At 35.2% G+C, this 19,646-nt stretch overlaps 1 protein-coding gene across 3 annotated transcripts in view; it reads left to right on the forward strand.

The window, feature by feature from the left end:
- RECK (reversion inducing cysteine rich protein with kazal motifs) overlaps positions 1 to 19,646 on the forward strand; it is a 63,279-nt gene that overhangs the window by 33,568 nt on the left and 10,065 nt on the right. For 2 of the 3 annotated variants that reach the window (XM_085220058.1, XM_085220057.1), the window contains 11 exons: positions 5,117 to 5,150; positions 6,094 to 6,291; positions 8,077 to 8,344; positions 9,557 to 9,736; positions 10,671 to 10,883; positions 11,534 to 11,670; positions 12,512 to 12,652; positions 14,541 to 14,729; positions 16,342 to 16,464; positions 16,981 to 17,152; positions 19,103 to 19,295. In XM_085220058.1, coding sequence (XP_085076184.1) covers positions 5,117 to 5,150; positions 6,094 to 6,291; positions 8,077 to 8,344; positions 9,557 to 9,736; positions 10,671 to 10,883; positions 11,534 to 11,670; positions 12,512 to 12,652; positions 14,541 to 14,729; positions 16,342 to 16,464; positions 16,981 to 17,152; positions 19,103 to 19,295 — 1,848 coding nt within the window. The remainder of the gene's footprint in view (positions 1 to 5,116; positions 5,151 to 6,093; positions 6,292 to 8,076; positions 8,345 to 9,556; positions 9,737 to 10,670; positions 10,884 to 11,533; positions 11,671 to 12,511; positions 12,653 to 14,540; positions 14,730 to 16,341; positions 16,465 to 16,980; positions 17,153 to 19,102; positions 19,296 to 19,646) is intronic. The other variant, XM_085220059.1, reaches the window with a different exon arrangement.

Below are 19,646 nucleotides of genomic sequence, written 5' to 3' on the forward strand. Positions count from 1 at the left end.
TAAATTCCAGTGACTATGTTCTACCTTACTCTGCAAGGTTTTTTCTTTTTCCTTTCTTTCTTTTTTAATTGTTTTACACAACGGAGGAAAACCTTGGCCTTGATTGTTACTTTCTGAAAGTTTTTTAAAAATCTAAACAACTGTGCACCGTAATCTGAAATTTCAGCTTACTCCACTAAGCCTTAGTATGTTACCTCCTGACTTTAAATCCTGTTGATTAAATTCTAAGATTAAATTAAGTTGAGGAAAAGTTAACAGAACTTAAAATGCTTTTTTTTACATGGTTAGTATGCACAAGACAGTAGTAGTAAACTTATTTTTTCACAGGTTGATAGAATATGTGTACAACTGTAATTTTCAGGAAGAGAAGTAATATTTTTTTAAAAATCCTCTCTGTTTTCTTGTGTAAATGAGCAGCTTCACTGCTATTTTTCATTCAAGATACAAGAAGAGACTGTTTAGAAAAGAATGCAAAAGCATGCCTTACAATGCAAAAGATTTTCTCCTTTAGCAATTTGTTCTGCACTGTTGATGTGCATGTGCTTTGGGTTTTGAGCCGTTACCTGCAGCTGATGAGCTCCAAAAAGAGCGAAACCAGTTAGGTCCTGCAGTACTGGCTGAAATCTTTCTTCAAGGAGCTTCTGTTGAGGAAGACTGGAAAATCTTTTCTGCTAGATAAGCTTTAATTACCTTTTTCAATTTCCATCATGGCAGAAGGTCTTTGAGACTGTTTTCTTAATGCATACGCACTTGTTTTAGCTGTGTCTGTCTGCTACTTTCCATTTCTCCTACTTGTAATCTCATTTAGTGACCAGTTTCAACAATGCTTGTTGTTACGGGTTTCTTGAAAGGAGGAGTCTGCAAGATGAGGTTAATCAACAAGTAGAGCAAGTAATTTTACGTTTGACCTTTGAAGTTCAATATTGCCATCTTTGTTCTCTTAATATTTTATTCATTAGTTGAAAGAAGGAATTCAAATATTTTTTTTTTAATCTTCATTTCCCCAAGTCTTGGTGAGTTAGTTTTTTCTTTTAAGGCAAACAGCCTTTTCTGCTGATATTGTTTTTTGTGCATGGGAGGAAGCTGTTTGTTTTGCTTTACATATATCTGTTTTATCCTTTCTTTTGTTTTATCTCTCTTTTCTCACAGTTCACTATTTCAAGAGATTTTGACAGCAGATTCAGGAAGAAGTTTGAATGGGCTGACGAGACTTAAATATGACTGCTATTTAATTCTATAGATAGGGCTTAACTCCGTGTTCTATAATGAAGTTAGGGTTACTAATTAAAGTCAGACTGTGACTGTTTAAAGCTGTAATCAGCTTTATTTGCAAATAGGTGACATTATTTTTTCTAAGATTTTCTCATGTGTATATAGTTGTGCTTCCCAGACGTATAGATTTATTTTCTGAGACAGTGAATAGTTTTCCAGATCTACACAAAGAGCAATGTCAGCACAGAATACTTAGCTACCACAGAATACAGTGATATTACAGGCTACAGTTTCATGAGGTTGAGTTGCTTTAACAACTCGGTGCAGCTGAAGTTCCTGCTGTTCTTTCCTGCAGCTGCCTTTTTTCCACATGCTACATCAGGTGCTCAGAGCCCCATCCAGCCTGACCCTAGCTGTCTCCAGGGATGGAGCATAATCTTCTAAAAGATTTTGTAAATTCCTAGCAGAAGAGGAAAATGTTCCTCAGGGCTACTGAGAAAAATAAGGTCATTAAAAGATTATTGGAGTCAGAGCTGATGTAAGGCATACACAAGACTATACAATCAGGAGCAGGGAAAGAAGAGTTGAAAACAACATAGAAAAGGGAAGTAAGACCAAACTATTTTTAACAGTGGTATGAGTGTTACTACAGTGATTCAGCCATCTGCAGAACCCCATGGCAGGGGAGTAGGAACTAGGTGATCTGTAAGGTTCCTTCCAAGTCAAACTATTCTGTGATTCTAGGATAGCGTTGCTTTCTACTTTGCTGCTGTATACGCCATGTTGCTGTGTTTGATACAGACTGTGTATGTAGGAGTCCATCCTCAGAAGCTTCTGAAATTAGTCAGTTTTGGATCAGACTGATGTGTGTGACAGCAGATCATTTCTGATTGTTCTGTGATACACCAGAGGTCCCAAGCCAGAAAGTATGGTGCTATATAAATGACATGTTCCTTTATGTAACAGTATAAATCTGTTCCTTACAGATGTAGGGTGGTTATTCTGTCTACATGTTGCTTCCATTAGTTCTTGTGTCTGTCATCCCTGTTACATAGGTGAGTGAATGACAGAAGTTGCTTTGCAAATAGTTTCTGAACTGAATCAATGAAAACCTGCTGCTGGAATGAGTAGTTTTGCTGTGAAGTTGTTCATAGAGAACTTCTTAGAGAACTTCTTAGAGAACATCTGCAGTAACAGTGTTCTGAGATCTAAAATTTGATACAGGACTCTAGAAGGATTAAAAATATTGGAATTTTACTTAGTGAGGTTCTGTGTATTATTTTATGTAGAGCAGGTTTATGAATTCTTTTATCTGTGCTTTTATTCATGATCAATAAAATGATAAATAGTAAAGTTTATAGATAAATCTAACTTATATTTTAAAGTTAGTTTTTTTATTCTCTTACATTGTATCATTGTTGTATCTGCCATGGTTTACCCAGTAAATAAATTTCTGACTGTAAATAGAAGAAAGCCACTCTGCTCACTACAGTATTGGAGGTATTTCTTTAAAATCCTACATTTGACTGTCAACTTATTTCGCCAGCCAAGAATAAATTATCCAAAAGATTATTTCATTGTGACGCTGTAGAAAACAGGATTATAGGACTATGTTTGACACGACATAAAGATTAGCTGATGAGTTGGTATTTGTGACTTAAATTTGAATAAAATAAAATCATCAATGACATGATACAAACTGAAACTTTAAGACTTGAGGCTTTTCAAATCTAAGTTAAAACATCAATCATCAATCATTTGCTACTGTAAATGTTTCTTGTGGCTTTTCAGATTTTCATCAGAACTGACTACTTGGGAATGCTAATACATGTGTAGAATGCCAATCTGTATGCTGAAAGTTCTTGCTTTTAAGTGAACAACAGAAGATAGCTGTGTAGATAGCTATGAAAATAAAGAACGTTAAAAAAAAAATCCTTTTTACTTGGGTACATACAAAGCTTTCATGAGGAAAAAAGTTTAAAAAGGGGAAAGTAGGTTTGTAGAATTCTCCAGTGTTTTTTAGTAAGATAAATGTGAATAATGAGTAACATACCAACAAAATAAGAGATGAGGACTTACAGGTTTCAGTGTCAGGAGTTAATGTGTCTCTGAAGGTGAGTAGATAAGGAAGAGGGTACAGAAATTGTAGGTTGTATACTTGGCTATGCTGAAACTGTCAGTAAATGTGTGGCTGCCTGTTTGTTCTGCTCTTGTGGAAGGAAAGATGTTCTATATTTACCTTTCCCTGGTAAGCATAACCAAACGTAAGCACACTGCTTGAAAGGAAATCATCAGCATTCAGAAGTTGCAATTACTTGTATTTTTATGAGTTAGCCACAGGGAGGACTGGTTACTTTGATATTGACTTTACTTTGTTCTGTAGTATTCCCAGACTGGAATTCAAGAGAGAAAATAAGGATTATAATGCTAAATCAGATTGACTCAAATGACCTCTGGGAACAAAGCAAAAAGAGAATTTGAATTAGAAAAACAAAGTCCAGCACTGTAAACAATCTCTGAGAGAAAAAGAAAAATCAAGGTGATTTCAAATAGAATGTTTAAATATTATTAAGTGAAGAAAATGTAACACTTCAATCCGTTTATAGCAGAACAGATTTTTGCAAAAAAAAAAAAAATCAGATATTATTGGGGATACCCACTTCTCTGCAATGTGGTAAATATTAGTAAATAATGTAGATGAAGAGTCTCAAGAAAATTTGATATGCATCCATGTGCTTATTTACTGTTTGCCCCAGAGAAAGTGACAGCTGCTGCCCTCTGGCCAGTTGATAATGGAAGACCTCAGTTTGCTGCTTTTTGACTTGTAGCCCACTTGGCATCTTTGTGCTTGTGTTTTGCAGTGCAGGGAAGGGGTTCCCACAATCAGAAGATTCAGCTGTAGAAAATCTAGCTGAGGAAAGGATCATGAAGTCTTCTGAGTAAACAAAAAAGTAATGCTACTGTAGAAAATCTAGCTGAGGAAAGGATCATGAAGTCTTCTGAGTAAACAAAAAAGTAATGCTACTGAGGGAATTTTGATTTCTCCTAACAGAAATCTGTTAGATGGTGATAGGAGAAATGAAGGAGATCAGGAAGTTTATAAAGATGTGGATTTTGTTATGTCTTTATGGTAATGGTCTTGGTCACTTCTGATAATCTTACAAGTGTAGAGAGGCTTCATATTTCTTTTTCAGAATCGTGTAATTTTAGTCTTTCATAATTGGCAACTGTATTTTAGAATTTCAGCCTCAGAACTTCATCTTTCCATTGAGTTCCAGAAAGTTTATAGGTAGAACTTTATGAAGAAATGTGGGGAAGACAGTGGTTATTTTGGGCAGGAGTTCAATATGCAATCTGTCAGTCAATTGTCCGATGCGCTATAGAGCCCTCTGAAACCAAACAATTGGATGTGTGTTTTCCTCCTCCTTCTGCGGTTTAACATGTTGTGTATCCCCCAAGCGTACCACGTGGTGACTGTAAGTCAATGGCATTGATACCATGTGTTAGATTTTAAGGTATATTGCTGAGATTCTTGAAATTTTCTGTTTGCACATGTGCATATGCAAAGCTCTTTTTTGTTTGTTTGTTTGTTTGTTTTCCCTTCCACAGATATCCTTTAAAATTGTCATGCAAAAACATTTTGGTATATCCTGATCTGACATGTTCTTTCTAAGGTAGTCCAGAAAAACCATCCTTTTTGCTTGAATATATTTCAATAGTATTGTTCACAGTACTTAGGTGATACTTGATCTTTCCATTTCTTTCATTCAGGGTTTTTGTTTAGCATTCTTATTTGTTCCAGTTAAACTGAACTAGTTGAACAAAAACATTAGAAATGAGCGGGCACCTAAATGTTTATTTGGAAGTTTTCAGGCTTGTAATGCTATTTTTGTTTTGATTTCAGAATGCTCTCTTTAGTTGTATTAACAGAAATGAAAGTAAGTATGTAATGAATAGTTTTTTGTTTTTTGTTTTTAGTTTTCCTTTTATAAGCTAACAACTCTTCCTCTGAAATGCAAGAAATTCTGTAGGTGAACATGCACACAAATCACAAGGATTTGGTTCCACAGAAGGGCTAGGCAAATGTATAATTTTTTTTGCTCAAGTGGTAAGAAGATTGGGCTGTTTGCATAATTGCTATCAATTTTTAATTTATGTATCTGTATATGTTTAGTTTTTTTTAACAAAATAAAGCAGATATGTTTGAAGTCTTATGCCACGCAAGTGCTATGTTGTCTGATTTCTCTCTATAGAAAATGAAATAGCTGGACACAGAGAACTCAGTGTCTCAGAATTAATTCTAATAATAGTATTTAGTGGTTGGCAACCTTGCCAATGGCAGGGGTGCAGGAAATAGTTTGTCTGTAAGGTCCCTTTGAAACCCAGCCATTCTGTGATTCTGCTTCTCAAGAAAGTATAATTAATACTATGGCAAAAATGCGTGAATCACAGTGATTCAAGCTCTCTCTCTTATTTGATTCAAATGAGTTTTAAGATACTGGTTTCATATTTATTTGTTTACCATTAGTATTTGTCTAATAATTCAGTTATAAAGAAAGATTAGTTCCCATTAGAAGATGGGAACAAAATATCCGAGGATATAATTCAGATGGCTTATTGATGATTTAAATGGGAATTCAAGATATGTGGGGACCAGAAAATGTGCTTTGACTAATTATAGATATTCCCATGCATTCTGTAGACAGAGATTATTTTACTGAAGATAATTTGGTCTTCTCTGTTGCTTTTTCTATTATTTATTTATTTATTTATTTTCAAGTAGTATCTTGTGCATCATTATGTGGGGTACAGACATGGTCACATCTTTGTTCCTCTGTGTAGGAAACCATGGATTTTTCTTTGTCTTTCTTTTTTCCCCAGTGGGATCAATCTGTTGCAGTTATGCAGGTCATCATACAAACTGTCGAGAATATTGTCAAGCAATTTTTCGGACAGACTCTTCTCCTGGTCCTTCACAAATAAAAGCAGTTGAAAATTACTGTGCATCAATTAGCCCTCAGCTAATACACTGTGTGAACAACTATACGCAATCCTATCCAATGAGAAATCCTACAGATAGTAAGTATAAAAATTCTTTTAGGAACATTTTTCCTCTAAAAATGTATGTAGGGTGCTCTGAAAGTACTGCCTGCTATTTATTTCAAACTGCTGTTTTTCAAAATAGTCGCCACCATTAGGTATGCATTTTCACCAGCAATGGACAGGAGCCTTCATGCCAAGCTTGTAAAAATGTGCGTCCGTGGAGATGAACTGCTGTTATTGTCACTGCTGAAACATACCACTCGCCACCTCACTGTGCTCACCTCACTCTTTGGTCTCCAGAAATGTTCAGCAAGCATTGATGAATGTCAGTGGGTGCCTTTTTTTTTCCTGCACCTATGCTACTCCACACTTTGCATTGTATACACTTCCTTGTCAGACATCATTTTGTCAGACTGACCCTTTGCTGCCATCTGTTGCACAGCAACAAAATGTGGTAGAATATTGGTGGAAGGGTTCAACCTCTACTGCCATATCACCAACATAAACCTCTGACCATGGGCCAAAATAATCACATTGGAGGTATTACTTTTGGAACAGTCATCATATTATTGAATATTGTTTATTCTATAAACTATATGAACACACTTCTTAGTAATATGTAATTATATTTATACAGTGACTACTTTTATTTATAGGTGCACTGTTGGTTATTATTATTATTTTCTTTTATTCTCTGTACTGGTTCCTGTTTTTCTTGTTTGCATTTCAAAGAAGCAGTGTTACCTGAAATATAATAGAAGTAGAATAGAAAATAGTTTTAGTTGGAAGGGACCTACAAAAATCATCATACTACGCAGAGCTGACCAAAAGTTAAAGGTTATCATTAAGAGCATTATCCAAATGCCTTTTTAACATGCACAGGACATCAACCAATTATCTAGATAGACTGTTCCAGCATCTAATTACTCTGTTTTTAAATAAGTTTTTCTTAATGTCAACTCTGAACCTGTCCTCACACAAGTTTAGCCATTCCCACATATCTTGTTAGGATACTAGGGAGAAAAGTCAAGCATCTTTCTCTACTTCCTCCTCCACAAGAAGTTGCAGAGGGCAATGAGGTCACCCCTCAGCCTCCTTCTCTCCAAGCTTAAGAAGCTCAGTATCTTCAACCTCTCTTCATAGGGCATGCCTTGCAGGTATTTTACCAGTTCTGTTGCCTTCCTCAGGATGCAATCAAGTATCTTAATATCCTTTTTATATTGTCGAGTCCAGAACTGCACAGTGTTCAAGGTGAGATTGTATCAGTGCTGAACATAGTGGGATAATCACCTATTTTAACTGGGTGACTGTGCTGTGTTTAATGCACTTATTTCCCAGTCTGTACCTGCATCTAGCATTACTCTGTCCCAAGCACAGTCTGATATTTGTTCTTCTTAAATTTCACAGTACTGCACCAGTCTTTCTAGATTCCTTTGCAAAGCCTCTTCTTCCTCAGTCTTGAGTCACAAGCGCCTCCCAGTTTAGTAGCATCATCTAATTTACTAAGGATGTGTTCAACTCCTGCATCCACAGATAATCTGTAAAATATGTTGAACAGAAGTGGCCCAAGGTTGAGCTCTAAGGAACTGCACTAGTGACTGTCTGCCAGCCCCACTTATTACAACACTTCGAGCCCTGCTGTTGAGCTGATTTATCCATCTAGAACATCTGATAGCATACTCCGTAGTCCAGGTTGAATGTCATGAGGCCCAGGTGACTTACAGTTGATCAGCTGACATAAGTGGTTCCTTACACTTTCTGGTCGTGTAACTTGGTTGTTGCTGTATGCTTGAGAATTAATAACTCTTATTTCTTAAACAGGTTTGTATTGCTGTGATAGAGCAGAAGACTATGCATGTCAGACTGCTTGTAAAAGAATTCTAATGTCAATGAAAACAGAGCTTGAAATTGTTGATGGACTTATAGAAGGCTGCAAAACGATGCCTCTTCCTCAGGATCCACTTTGGCAATGTTTTCTTGAGAGTTCAAGGTCTGTTCACCCAGGAGTCACTGTGCATCCTCCACCTTCAACAGGCCTCGATGGAGCAAAACTTCATTGCTGTTCTAAAGCAAACTCTTCCACATGTAGGTCAGTATCTCTCTACCTTCCTTTCCAACTGTGAAAAGGCTTCAGAAGTTGTTTCATGTCAGACCTTTGCCCAAATCTGACTGTGTACATCTAAGTAATGAGTTCTGTGAATTCGTGGAAACGGAAAATAGGTTTAGGTAGTTTCATGAGTGTCATGTTTACTTGAGAAGAAAAACATAAAATGTTCCATTGGAAAAATCAAATTTCTCATTTTTAGCACTGGCAGAATTTAGCAGACACACTGAAGTTAATGAAAGCTGTATCTTACTTGTAATACTAGTATTGAAGTAAGCTGAAGAGATTTTATCAAGATGCTGATGACAATGAACAGCATTCTTGTGAATAATTGCTGTTGGGCCCTTTTTAGTTCAGAGTGATTATCCATCCACTTTGGAAAGATAATTGCTACATTTAAAATTCATCAGTTTGATAATGTGAAATTTAATTCTGAGCTGTTGCTTTCTTTTATGCTTAAGTTTTCATTAGCAAAGCAGCAGACCTGCTGCTTTATGGTCAGTTTTGTAGTACAGCCCTAGAATTATGTTATTATTTAGAATGCTGTAGCATATGGCAATTGATACAATAACTTTTAGTTGCTTGCTTTAGTAATCATTTCTTTAAAACTGATCCTTTCTTAATGTTTTCAATGTGCAATAGACTTTAATAGTATAATGAAGTACCATACCTTCATTTGGTGGGAACAGTCATAGTTTATGGGATATTGCTGTGAACAAAGGGGGCCTGAGTGTTGTTAACACTAGAAAAATCTCAAACAATACACTTGTTTCAAGTATCATGGCAAAGGAAGAAATGTATTTTGCTTGCTAGTCTTTTGTGTAACATGAATAGGTGTGATCTGAAGATAAAGGATGGGATTAGAAATTGTTTATTGTTGTGTTAACTAGATTTATTATCTATCAAAGTTCAGACTCCAGGTATTACATTTATGTTGAATGTTTTATATTCTGAAGTCTTTCAGTCTTATTGGTGTAAAATTTTGCTAACATTCTTAAGCAAAACTGAACACCGTTGAACCATTGGGAAGTGGATATTTGCTTAGAACACATTTGGATACTCCTGCAGAATTTATTGGCACTAACACAAATTTCTAGTCAGTGCAGGCTGTTGTAATCAGCAAGGAGACGACAGGCTCTGCTATAGCTGAACAACTGCTGTTCTTTTCATTTGATTTTATGTTTTTTTCCCTCCAAGGGAGCTCTGTACTAAGCTTTATAGCACGAGCTGGGGCAGTTCACAGAGTTGGCAAGAATTTGATCGCTTTTGTGAGTATAATGCAGTTGAAGTTTCCATGTTGACCTGTTTAGCAGATGTACGAGAACCTTGTCAGCTGGGCTGTAGAAATCTTTCTTACTGCACTAATTTTAATAACAGGTAGGAAAGAGACACTGGATATTTTAAAAAATAATCTCTGTGCTTTGATTAAAAAATATGTTTTTCAGGCTTCTTTTGATTATATTTAGCTTTATATTTAGCTTATATTTAGCTTTCAGATATTTTAAAATTAGTTATTGTTTAGAATGACTTGTAAAATGGCATCATATATTAGCAGTATATTTCTCTGTCTTACTATATAGGCAAGTAAAGCATATTTGCTGCAATATTATAATATTATGCATTATAAATAAGTTAAAGAATGCTCAAGTTTATATGTTACTTAATAACATTTTCCTGGGAATGTTAATTTTCTTTCAAAATTCCTTTTCTTTTAGAGATATTTGTGTGGTTTTATTCTCTATGGGACAAAATGTATAATTTTAAGTGCTGCCTGAATTAGTCATTGCAAGGTTACTAGTTAAATCATGTTTGAGTTTCAAAAGTACATTTAACATTTTATCATTTAGCTGGTGGGGATTTCTGGCTTTTCTTTGAAATATATCACCATGCCACCATGTGGTCATATAGTCATGTCACTGTATACTGACTAGTAAATGTGATAAATGTAGCCCAGGCAAAAATTAAATCAGCTTGCATTAGTGATTTGCCACGAAACATTCCAGCAGATTTTCAGTACAGTTAAATGTTTGCTCAATATGTCAGTTTTCTTTAGGTAAGAAAAATATGAATGATGCATGATCTGAAAGAGAAGTGAAGAAGGCATTTCAGCCTTGAGTCTTCAGGAGATTATTTTTCTTAAAGATAGAAATTAAACTGATTTTGGTCATGCTTAACTGTGGAAAGGATTCATCTATTTTATGCTACAAAGGGCAAGACATTTCAAAGCTGTAGAATTCATATAGTGAAAGGTAAAATGTGTGGTGTTTTCTTTCTCTTGTATGCTTGCAATTTCTTAACTTTTTCTTTTAAGACCAACAGAACTTTTTAGAAGCTGCAATTCACAATCAGACCAAGGAGCCATGAATGACATGAAGCTTTGGGAAAAAGGGAGTATTAAGATGCCATTTATAAATATTCCTGTTCTTGATATTAATAAATGCCAACCAGAAATGTGGAAGGCAATTGCCTGCTCACTGCAGATTAAACCTTGCCACAGCAAATCCAGAGGAAGTATTATCTGCAAGTAAGTACCAAGAAAAAAAAAAAAAAACAGAGGTTCTGCTAAGGATTTTAATGAGAACTGAAAAATTACTATAGAATTGTGCATGGCTGCTGTTACGAAAACATGGCAGAGCAAACACAGAGGGAGTGTAAGCTTGCATAATTACTACATCCCTGTAAAGTTTTTCTTTGCAGTGTTCCATCTTGTGTGTTCCATCTTGAAAATTGTTTGTTGTTTTTTATGTTTTTTTGTTTTTTTAACTCTATTGTCTATGAAAATCTCTTTTTTTTTTCATTTGTGGATCTATTTTCAAATGACAGACAACTCTGGAAAACACATGTTTTAAAGGAAAAACAAAATTTGAAATACGTGACTGGGTAGAAGAGAAACCAGTTAATGTGTACCAGTAGTGAGATGTGATTTCAACCCTTAAGTTGAACCCAAGGAAATGTTGGATCTTGAAAGATACTTGCAAATGAAGTCATAAAAAACAAACAAAACTCACCAAGCCCAAAGAGCGTGTGTGTGTGTGTGCATGTATATGCATGTGAAGTATATCCATTCCTCTGTTGTGGGGCAGGTGTGAATTAGAGGAAGAGAAGAATAGTAATACAAGACTTCTTCTTTTTTAAGTGGTGTTCATGAAGTTCTTTTTGTTTATTTACCTGAAGATCAGATTGTGTGGAAATACTAAAGAAATGTGGAGATCATAACAAATTCCCTGAAGGCCACTCAGCTGAAAGTATTTGTGAGCTCTTATCTCCAACAGATGACTTGGAGAACTGCATTCCTTTGGATACGTACCTGAGTAAGTACTGACATATGTAGATGACAAATTAGAAAACCGAGATGCTTTGAATGCTTATCACTACTTTTAATCATTTGTTATCTCTTTCAAATAAAATGTTATTGAGCATAAATTCTTGTACAAAATTGGAGCTTTGTAAAATTTTGGTTAAAGCTACAACTGAAAGTATTGCTAAACTTATAAATTGATTCCAGAGAGATGGTGTATTAAAGCTCTGGGTGGTTCATTCCACTTAGTTGCTTTGTTTGTTTTCCCTTTCTTATAATAGGAGAATCGGAGAGCATTGCTAGTGAATTTGATTCTGAACAATAGAAAGAAAGAAAGAAAGAAAGAAAGAAAGAAAGAAAGAAAGAAAGAAAGAAAGAAAGAAAGAAAGAAAGAAAGAAAGAAAGAAAGAAAGAAAGAATAAAAAGAAAGAATAAAAAGAAAGAATAAAAAGAAAGAATAAAACTTTATCAATGATACAGACTTGGTAAAACATAAAGTCTACTTCAAACCAATAATTTCTTAATTATTGACCATAAGAATTTTCTTGATTGAACTAGCAGTCATTGTCAGTTTGTCTTTTTGTCATTTAGAGAAAAATCTTAGAGAAACAAGATAAAGAATTGTATTTTGCTTGTGAAGAATCACTTGGGTCAGTACTTCCATGATTGAGTACTGAACTTGACAAACAAAAATTTGACATTGTCATGTCAAGCTTTTACAAGTATAACTAAAACTTATATATATAAAAAAGATTTAATAGTGTTCAAAAATAAGGTTTTACTGTGCCATGTTTTCCTGCAGATAAATTAACCTCATTTAAATCATTGTAGATGGCTGTATACTTTGCTTTCAGGTCCAAGTTCTTTAGGAAACATTGTAGAAGATGTTACTCATCCATGTAATCCAAATCCATGTGCAGCTAATCAGTTGTGTGAAGTAAATAGAAAAGGATGTCAGTCTGGAGAACTGTGTCTTCCATATCTGTGTGTACCAGGTAAGGGTTTGAACTTATGTTTGCCTGAATTTTGGTGGTAAAAATTTTACTGAAAAATTTATGAAAGCTTTAAAATGAATTGCTGGTAGCCCAAAAGAACTATTATCACAATTATCTTTTCAAAACCTGTAGCATGCTTTGCAGATCTTCTTGGTTCTTATGTTTGCATTTTTATTCTTGACTAAAATGTAACATTTAATTTTAAAATATTGTTACTTTTTCTTCAGAAGAAATAAATATCCATACATGATCTCTAGACATCCTGCCCGCTATTTAAAATTACAAGCATACAATACTGAAAAATACACTTCAGCTCACTGCAGCTCCAAACATAACATTGTTACCCTGTATTTCCATGCATTGTTAGCCATATCCACATACTTTTCCTCATTGGTCAAATAAGTGCACATTGTCTCTTGCCTTGAAATTAATAAAAATCTGGATATCAGTCTTGGAATGATCTTCTGAGAGCCCTGAGAATCTGATCAAATGCAGAAGGATCAAGGATGTGCACTTGCATTGGCACAGCAACTCTGATATTATATTGAAGTTCAAGATGGTATCTTATTTGGAGTTGTCCCAAATCCATCATTGGCCAGAACAACATCCTGAACTCTCTCTAGTGGCTCAAAGGCGAGTAGTTCAGCCCAAGTGAATACTCATACTTTTGCATAAGTGCTTCCTTGTTACTACAGTCTTTTACTTCATAAGATTCAGAGTTCCAGGACTTGAGAAGAAAGTGGCATGGACATAATTTATTTGCCTGTCCTTCTTTCTCTCTACTGTTCAAGTTAGCAGCAGTGATATATAGTATCTTCGCCCCTTAATGACTGACACCACACCACTATGAGCTTATTGAGTCAGGAAAACTCCAAGTATCAAAACTCCAAGGCAAATGAACTCCATGTCTCTACAAAATCTGTAGGCTTGTACTTTTGAGGAAAGTGACACTGAGTTTGGGAAACAACAAAGACACAAGCAATGAATATTGTATTGCTGTTTTGTCCTTCCACATAAGGACAATGGTACTTTTTATTAAAGATGAAGACTGGAAATGCGAAAGTACACAACTGACTGCATTTTTGCTGCTGCTTGGATGACTGATAATGTAGCTGCATCTTACTAGAAAGGAATTCATGGCCATTTGGGGGCTACTTTTTTGAACACAGGAGTTGTCTAACTTTGTACTGAGCTTCAACTTGAACTGATTTTGAGAGAGTGCCTCATGTAGAATGAGCTTGTTATCTAACTTCAGAATAGCAGGCTTCGATGGTGATGGTAACAAGATTTGAATCTGCAAAAAGAGGTAGGAGATTGTACTACGTCCAGATTCTACGGCCACTTCTTTGTTCTACCTTAGACACCAATAGTGCCTGCTGAAATTCTTCTTCCCCCTTTCAATCAGAAGGTATCACTGAGTGATATTAGGGATCACCTGTGGATCTTGAAGCAAAGAGGAAATCTGGCATTTGGTAACTGCTTAAAAGCATGGTTTGAGTGAGGGAGAGTGAGAAGCACTGATTTTTAACCTGAATTGCTTGCAGCAGCAGCCCCTTTAACAGAGGAAGTGACAGAGAATGTGGAACTTGCCACATCACGTATGTCTCCTACTTCTACAGAATTGTGGAAAATAAGGATTACTTGAGAGATGTTGAAATTATGAATCTTTTTATCTTAAGTGGTGTTTCTGCAAGTACTTCATAACACTGCCTCAGACAGTTATCTTCCATTTCTCCTACTTGTTGCTGTAATGAGTGAAGGGTAGAGAAAAACTCCTTTGTTTTTTTTTTCTTTTTCTTTTAAAGAAATCAAACAGTAGTGGTTTTCATAGTGGCACTCAAATTCAAATTTTAAATATATTTTTGGTTAAATTTGTCTTTGTATACAGGCTGCAAACTGGGAGAAGCTTCGGATTTTATTGTCCGTCAAGGTACACTTATTCAGGTTCCATCCTCAGCTGGTGATGTTGGTTGTTACAAGATTTGTACCTGTGGACACACTGGATTGCTAGAAAACTGTGTAGAAATGCATTGTGTTGACCTCCAAAAATCATGCATTGTTGGTGGACAAAAAAAAAGTAAGTATCAGAAAGGTAATTGTATCTTTACAGAGCACCTTTTCCTTAAGTAGTGAACTTTGAGTTGCATATGAAGATCAAAGGAATAGAATGCAAAGTTTGTCAGAAAATACAGTGATTAATACCTGCATCAATATATGTAACACTTGTTTAATACTTTTATATGCTGGAGAGTTGCATTACTTAAGTCAATACTGAATAAAGTCTGACTAAATTAATGAAAATTCTTTGTAAGTTGTTCTTAGTATGCCATTTTTCAACCAAAAGGTCACTGACTTCCTTCACATGCCCTCTATTTTATACTACTTCATAGTACCTAGCTTCTTTTCTGATAGCAGAACTTGCTCATGAGAGCTTTGTCAAGGAAACATTCTGAGGAGAGTCAGTAGGCAGTAGGGATGAAGTAAACACAGTAGAACAAATTTTCTCTGCTTTAAACAAGCTTGGTGCTGAGGTTTAAACCAGTATGCATCACTCTGCAGATACAAAACTAGTGATACTTTGTGTAAATCTGCTGTAAAATATTCAGGGACTTTGAACATTCATGTGCTGAAAGCAGTCATTAAATCTTTGTTTTGTTTTACTTGACTTTAAAAAAAAAATGTGCACTTTTGTTTGCACTTTATCACTCATGTTACCACAGCAACTGAACACCTTGCTTTCCTTGGTATATTTCTCATAGAGCTCTCAGACAATAAAGTATTTTAACCTCCACAGTGTGGCATCATATAATCAGAGAATCATACATAGGTTGGACAGGCCCTTACAGATCACCTAGTTCCTACTCCCCTGCCATGGGCAGAGTTGCCATCTGCTTGATGAGGCTGCTCAGGGATCCAACCTGGCTTTGAACTCCTCAGGGATGGGGCATCCACAGCTTCTCTGGGCAGCCTGTACCAGCACCTCACCATCCTCTGGGTGAAAAAATTCCACATAACATCTGTATCTCCCCTGTTTTTATTTAAAGACATTTTCCCATTTCACCAGTTTTTCATCCAGTCAGTCTATCAATAGTCCAGCCTGTTACCTACTGAGTTCTCTCTTTGATATTGGAAGCTAACAGCCTAGGAAAGCTTTCAAATAGATCGAATGTCAGTCACTTTTTTAATTCTATAGAATCACGTAAAAAAATATTCTTTTTAGTACATGCTCCAAACCTTGGAAACTTTTCTTGGAAATTGCTGCAAAAAATCCTTCTTTCTTGTCTAGTTCTGTGTTTTAAACAGCTTCTTATGCTACAGGTGCTTTCTTCTTCCATTCTGTTGGTCAGCTGTCATTTGCCTTCGAGTATCTCTTCTAAATTGCTCAAGTGCTGAGGATTTTACTTGTGCTAGATTATTATTTCTCAAGATTTGTAATCTTTAAACTGAACCCTCTGAAAAGGGATTAGAGATAATTGCCTTATTTCCGTGGGGCATAGTTACTTTCATGCTTTTTGTCTCTTGACAAAAAATACACACTAAGGATAGAAGTACACAAATGAGATAGAAATTGCAGTTCTAAAAGGAACTGAAATTAAGATAACAATAATTAAAAAATTTGCCTGTGCTTACTGTTTTCTGGTATACTTGTATTAATTGGATACATTTACTTAATTATTTTTATTATTAAGGCCATGGAACATCTTTTAATATAGACTGCAATGTCTGTTCATGTTTTGCTGGAAACTTGATATGTTCCACACGTCAGTGCTTAACTGAGCACAGTTCAGAAGATGAACGTCGGAAGTTTACAGGTAATAAAAAACAGAAACTGTAAGTTCATTATTCTTAGAGTAAGGATTAGCTTCTAAATTCTTTCTATGGAATAAATGGGAATAATTCAGTATAAAGATATTCTTTTAACTGTTTATTTTTTAATGTCCAACCTGCACTTCTGGAAGAAAATGCTTGTTTAAAAAAATTATTTTAGTTTTTAAATCAGTACAGAAAAATTAAACATCAGGTAGTCTGTGGAAGTAGGCAGACAGGATAATGCCACTGGGAATGACAGACAAGGAGTTTGTGGAAATGATAAGGAGACTTGAGTAGAATCAGGAAGTAGGTAGAACACAGACTTCCTTTCCCTACTACATGTAACCGTGTATGTGCCACAGTATTGCTTAATTAATTGCTAACAGGCATGAGGTTGAAGATAACAGTACATCTTCACATTTCCTGGACAATTAGGATGGCTTAGTGATCTCTTGTGTATCTTTCATCTGAGAAAAGAAGTGTGAACCATATCCTTGCTCTGTGTGTTGCTTTTGCAGGTTTGCCATGTAACTGTGTAGATCAGTTTGTACCAGTATGTGGTCAAAATGGGCGCACGTATCCAAGTGCTTGTATAGCTCGGTGTGTTGGTCTCCAAGACAATCAATTTGAATTTGGATCATGTATTTCCAAGGATCCTTGTAACCCTAACCCTTGTAGTAAAAATCAAAGGTAAAAGCAAAATATTCCTACGCTTTGACATCTTCTACTTAAAAAGCAAATGGACCTTTTTCCTTGGTGAATGTATCTTGTGTAGCAATGGTTTGCTTTGGAATAGTTTGGTAAAAGTAGTCTCCTTTTACATATTAATTTATTCACTTATCATAGCAATGGACTGTAATAACTGCCAATTCTTGATTCTCTGTATATAGTGCTGTGTCGTTTATATTTCTTATTCACATCTCAGTTCTAGACATAAGACAGTATTCATGTATAGTTTTAAAAAATGGGAGAAAAAAATTATTGGACATTTTACTACTCTGATTCATAATTTCTTCTAATACCAAAGAAAATTAGCCTGAATTGAAAATTTTAATTCATTCCTGCTTATTCAGTTAATAATCTGTGTTTTTAACTTCTGAAATTGGAAAATATCTATAACCCTGGAAGGTTTTAAGTTTCTCTGACAGACTTTCATTGTTGGCTCTCTGTACACTCTGGATTTTTTTTTCATGTAAGAGGAAAATCTATATAGAGAAATACAACAAAAACTGTCTTAAGCAGTGACAGGACAAAATCTGAACATTCTTCAAGAGATCGAAGTCCATGGCTTTTACTTTTAGTCTCTGCCTTCAGACAGAGTTCTTCATTTTCACAGTGTTGTGCGATTTGGAATTGTAAATTTTCTATTTGGAAAGAAAACTACCATAAGAGGTTGTGTAATACTTTGCTTTCATGACGAATGATGAAAATATTTTTTTCCCTATATGTTTAAAAGCAGAAAACTGCAGACAAAACAGTATTGTTTTGCAGCTGTAATAGAAATTGAGGTATTGAGACTACAAATTTTAAAGCTGCATTGTTGGCATACATTCTTGAACTTACATTTTTTTAATTGGGAAACTATTCAGTTGGTTTCTTTTCAGGTTTGCAGAATAATCATTATGCTTAGAACTTCTTTAAGACTGTACACAATAGGTTATTCTGGGTATGTCTGATAAGATAACTAAACATGTAAAACTTCATTTTAAAACATTTCTGAAGTGCTTAGAATGTATTTAAAATTTTGTGTTCCGTTTCTATTTTTAAAGCGTTTGAATCTCAGAATTTCTGAGTCTTTCCTTTTATAAATATTGCTTAAGACAGCAACACTGAGAAAGAGTAAGGGCGTACTGAACATGATTATTGTAATTTGTAGAGAAAGGAGATTGTTAGAAAAGCAATTTGGACTTCCATCAGTCTATTTTTCAAATCCCCTTGGTTGTCATGTATCTAGTAGAGGGATATCTTGCAAGACATGGCAAATGTTTCAGAGATAAGACCATGAAAGGTATGCATTTAATACAAAAGGAAAAGTATTTCTGGTGTTTACTACTCTTTACTTGTCTGTGAACACTTGAGAGGGATGACAGGCTAAGAAGGAAACTGTTAGTACTGATTTTTTGTTTATTTTTAGTCATCCCCAGGATTGGACGTGATGTAGCATACCAAAGCTACAAAGCTAGAATCAAATTGCATGCTTGCAATTGGGTCCATGTCATCTTTTGTTTTCACTATTCTCTCAGCATAGGTTAGACCTCTGCAATAGAATCATTTTCCCTTGCAGTTTACTGTTTTGGTGTTTGATCTAGTTTTCCTTCAATACACCTTTACAAAGTGAGGTTTGGGAGTAAGAAGTTTTTTGAAGACTTTTTCAAAAATCCATTGAAAAATATTTGGTAGAAGATAAATTTTTACAGAAACTATAGTTGTGTGCATATACATTGACTAAATGTTTTGTGGATCATTTTCAGGTTTGTACCAAGTCTGTAACTGGTTATTCAGAATGTTTTGTCACGTGTATTTCCTGTAGTTTTGCTTAACCACAGTTAGCTCTAAAGCACTGGAAAAGTTTTTATTGAAAGTGTTTCCGCCAAGTACTGGGAAACTTTTTGATAAACTTGTGATTGTAACTTTCATTAGATGCATTCCAAAGAAACAAGTTTGCTTGACCAGTTTTGGAAAGTTTGAATGTAGCCAACATGAATGTGTGCCAAGGCAATTAAATTGTGACCAGACACAGGATCCTGTTTGTGACACAGATGGCGTGGAATACAGTAATGTGTGTACTTTGTACCAAAAAGGAAAAAATCTAGCGTATCGAGGACCGTGCCAGGTAAGGAATACTTTAAGAAATGAATATTAAATCTCCCTTCTTTTGTGTTGGATTGTACAGTATCCTGCTTTTATCATTTAGAAAATGTTTATGTTGATAGTAATCCTTTAAACTAATTTTGACTAGTATAAAAATGCTAGATATCAAAAATGATATCTGGGATTTTGTTAAGTGTCAAGGTGTTTGAGACAGGCATCACAAAACCAACCAAAAGCTTTGCTTCTGCTTTCTTAGGGGAAATCCTCTGATGCTTGTATTAAGTCTTCTTATTAAGTTGTCTTCTACTGCAAACACACTCCAATGCAAACTTTAATTAAAGCGGTTCCTTGGGTAGAAATACCAAATAACACC

The sequence above is a fragment of the Meleagris gallopavo genome, chromosome 3 (assembly GCF_905368555.1).
Source record: "Meleagris gallopavo chromosome 3, MGAL_WU_HG_1.1, whole genome shotgun sequence".
NCBI classification, from domain to species: Eukaryota; Metazoa; Chordata; class Aves; order Galliformes; family Phasianidae; genus Meleagris; species Meleagris gallopavo.